The sequence below is a fragment of the Pinus tabuliformis genome, chromosome X, assembly GCF_031772625.1.
Source record: "Pinus tabuliformis cultivar Carrire ecotype Pingquan chromosome X, CPIR1, whole genome shotgun sequence".
In the NCBI taxonomy this organism is placed as follows: Eukaryota; Viridiplantae; Streptophyta; class Pinopsida; order Pinales; family Pinaceae; genus Pinus; species Pinus tabuliformis.
The window spans coordinates 1536116994-1536121238 of record NC_142308.1 but is presented as its reverse complement, the minus strand read 5'-3'; the positions used below and the strand labels follow the sequence as shown (position 1 = coordinate 1536121238).

Here is a 4245-nt window from a genome sequence, read left to right as displayed (position 1 = left end):
TCTATCGTTCCCAAAAATCCTCCATCATATTCACTTTCAAAGCAAAAATTATGGCTATCAAAATTTCAACAACTATCGCACCATGTCATGGACAGGACTTGAATGCTCATATATATAAATTCTTTGACTAGGGTACAAACCAATATTCTATGAACTTGTCACTTTCTTCAAAGAAAACAATATGCTCTCAATACTCATATAAATGGGACAATCATTGGAGATCTAGGCCTTCATGAAACTTCTGACTACTTTTGGAATAGTAGCTTTGAGATGGCATATAATGCAGCATGTGCTCTTATTGAGAAAAACAACTTTGCAGAAGCTCAAGAGCTCCTACTTCTTGCACGCAGGATAGGGAAAGAGATGCTGATAGAAGAGGAATATACTGAGGAGGAAATAGAGAATGAACTAGCTCCCATTTCTGTTCAGCTCGCATATGTGCAACAGGCTTTAGGGAATGACGGGGATGCAATGACAGCCTATAACAATATTCTAAAATAGAAGCTAGCTGATGCTCCATCAATTGCAGTTGCAACAAATAATCTCATCGCACTGAAGGGTGCCAAGGATGTGTTTGATGGATTAAAGAAGTTTGACAAATTAATTGACAAGAGTGGTGGAGTTCAAGGATTACAGCTTGCTGATAGCCTTGAGTATAAGCTTTCTGCTAGACAGAAGGAAGCAATTTACTGTAATCGTGCACTGCTGTTACTAAATGCAAACAAGTTAGATCAGGCTCAGGAACTTGTATTGACCCTTCTCAACATGTTCCCAGATAGCGTGACACCGACTTTACTTCAAGCATCGTTGTTAATCAAAGAGAACAAATCTAATCAAGAAGAAGAAATTTTAGGAAAAATTACTGAAAAGTATCCAATGAAATCAACACTGGCTCTTCTTTTACGTGCCCAAGTTGCCGCAGCTGCAAGTCATTATCAGGTTGCTATCGAATCTTTGGAGTGCATAACTGAAATAAAACACCGACCTGGAACTGTTTCTACATTAGTATCTTTAAAAGAGAAGGTAGGTGATATTGACGGGGCAGAGGTTGTCTTTGATGTTGCTATAGAGTGGTGGAGTAGAACGCTATTGGGACTCAAATGCGTGGGCGTGAAGATATGTGGATTCAAACTCAATAGTTGTAAAACATTTTGTCATTACTATCCGCCACGATTATAATACCCATCTCCAAAATGACACTCGGATGCTTTCCACAACAGAGAATGATTTTGGTTGGAGACAAATCACCATACAATGCAACTTTTGCATCTCATCACGATAAATGACAGTTTGGCCATGCGCTTCATAAGATATTAACCCCACATGAAACCCTAACTGAGCTGCCAAAAATCGTGCAATTCAGCGCTCAATCACAAAATGCAAGGCCATAGAATAATGCAGTGAACGCATAGAGAATTAGGTAAAAAACAAGTTGGGTCAGCCTTACCAGCTTGGAAATGATGCGACGGGAAAGACTAGCATGGAGGAAGAGTAATAGACACGTAGTGCTGTGAGAGAAAATAAGGAGGAACGATTCTGTAGGGGCTGGTAGAGCTGCAACAATAGTAGAACATAAGAAAAGGAGTTACGACTAAACAATAAATACCTTTGGCAGAGCACTTAGGTGCAGAGTCTAGGGAGGCAAGAGTGTGGGTGTGTTTTTGCTATTTGAGATAGTGGATAGAGAACCCAGTACAAATCTAGCTGAGAGAGGTCAGTTGGACAGTTTGAAGCATGAAATAGGCATGCACACAATAATGACAGTTCTATCCACAGGAATGCAGAACTGACATGCACAGAGAGGCCACAACTAGTGGCTCAAATTTAAGCAGGGGAGAAATTCGTCTGCAGCTCTGATACCATGTTAAACACATACATGGAAGAAACAGAAGTTGAATGATAAGCATGAGAGAGTCTCTATTATTAACAAATGATATACATTTATAGTACATTCATATGACCTTTGGTTTCGTATTCCAAGGTCCCTTGGACTTCCTTAGACTATTCAGCTTCCACACCAACCCTTAGAGGATTAGGTGTCCAACATGGAGAATAATTATACCATCTTGTCATAGATGTCTTTTGACTTCTCCAATTTCACTACATAAGGGATGAGAGAATCCATGATTGATTCTACAAGGATTCTTTGAGCCCTTATTTCCCCCTTCATATAATTTTCTAGAGCTTGAGCTTCTTCCTTTGATTGTTTGACAATTAAACCCTTAACATGTCCAATGACTTCATTTTCTATGAGGATCAAATCTGTCCTCTTCTTCCATGCAAGGAAATTTGATCACCCAACCAATTTATTTCTCTCCTTGAATAATGAAGTCATTTTGATAGTAGATTTAGTCATATATATCAGGATACTTAATTGTCAAGTGAATATGTTCCTTTGATGGCGATATCTTCAACTTGATGCCTTATTGATTTTGATGATGATGTTTGCTTCCTTGAGCATGACAATGCTTCTCCTAGAGATATCCTTCTTCAAATATGCTTGTGATGAGGTTCTTGATTCAAATATGGGGGAACGCCTTGATTCCTTTGATGATGATGGAAATTCTTCGTGTTGCTTCCTTCCTGATGATTTCCTTGTGTTTGTCCATTGTGTATCCCTTCTTGATGGTATAATATCCCCTTTGATGCCTTGACCTTTCTTGATACTCATTTTGATGGTTTTTCTACAAGTTGCATTTCCTTGACTTGTCACCTTACATCAGATCTCATGTTGAGGAATCTAGGGGAAGCTAGATAGGTGATTTCTCTTACTTTGGTAACTGCTTGTGATATATGTTACTTAACTTGATTATCTTCTTCTTTCACTTAATTATAATTAGTGTTCTTGTCATAAAAAAGCTACCAAAAAAATAAAGAACAATGAGACTAAAGGACACAAGATATAAGCGATCAGTTAGGACCAAAACCTCTCCTCTTGAGAGGAAAACCCACAAGAATATTTCTCTTCTTATAGAACTTCAAACGACTAATTCCAAGACCTATGACCATTGACCAAAACCCCTGTAAGACCAAGTCAATCTTATCCTTTGAAGAAATTTATTCTAGTAAAGTCAACCCAAGTCAATCCAGCTTCACAATTGTTGCAACTCTCCGCTTTGACCTCAATCTTGGACCTGCAATTGGGACTGGAATATTTCGGCTACTAAAAAAACCCTAGTTTTTGCACGTGTGGAAGAATAAGTTGTTTTTACCCGCTTTTTATCCTTCGCATGGGATGGCTTCTTCTCCTAGGAAACTCAGCTTGCAATGGAGACTTATTGAGAGACAAACCTTGGCTTCCTTGTGTGACTGTAATTCCATACTTCTACAGGAAAAGGTAGCCCTAAATATATTACATGTGTGAGGTGAATAGCCCAAAAAAATCCTTAAAAGTTTCACTTTTCTCTTCCTTATATTCTCATTCCCTTCTCTAGGTATTCTTTTCTCTTCTTGTGTTTCAATGAATTTGATTGATGTCCTTTTGCAAGTGAGGTCGAGTCCTATATATAGTCTTCTTGTTTCATATTGTACCCCAGCTTGTCACTGTTCTTAGGCTGACTCGTCTCTTGTGAAAGACAATTTGTTGCTTGCACATTGACTAGGTATTGGAGGGTTTTTTACTCTATTTTTTTACTCAAATAAATTTTCTTTACAATATGTAACATGCCCAAAATGGTATTCCATACATGACAATGATTCAATTGACTTGCAGACTCAATGACAAGCCCTAGAAGAACACAGTGGGTGCTTGACCTAAAAATAAATTTCCCTTGAGCATGAAACCCATGCCTCAAGAAAGACAATAATAAATTTAATTTCCTCTTTAATAAATACATAAAATCATGATTACATATGTCATTATGAATACCAAACCTAGTTACATATTTCAACAAGGTTGAGGCCTTTACAACTAACACACACATGGGTATGAGCTCACAATCAGATTGTGAGACTTAAATCAAAGATGTGGAGCCTTTAACACTAGAAAAGAAAAGGTACCTATGTCATGGATACAATGACATGGAGTCCATATTGCATGATAAAAGCATGAGTTCGAATAAATAAAGGTGCAGAATCCTTACTCCCCAATAGTAACCTACCAATTCCCAAAGCAAGTAAAACAATTACAATGAACCTTGGTGAATTAATGTTATGATTTATTAACCACTAGGAAAATTATTATGATGTGGTTAAGGCTTAATTAAAGGCATCATGTTATATGTGAGGGGTAATTAATGTATGCAT

General features: G+C 37.6%; 1 protein-coding gene across 1 annotated transcript; it reads left to right on the top strand.

Annotated features, from left to right (window-relative positions):
• The first annotated feature begins 270 nt into the window (after positions 1 to 270).
• LOC149145905 (uncharacterized) lies at positions 271 to 1179 on the top strand. Its single transcript, XM_089452595.1, has 2 exons — positions 271 to 423; positions 505 to 1179. Exons 1-2 carry the CDS (start codon positions 271 to 273, stop codon positions 1177 to 1179), a joined length of 828 nt encoding a protein of 275 aa, XP_089308721.1.
• Positions 1180 to 4245: the final 3066 nt, after the last annotated feature.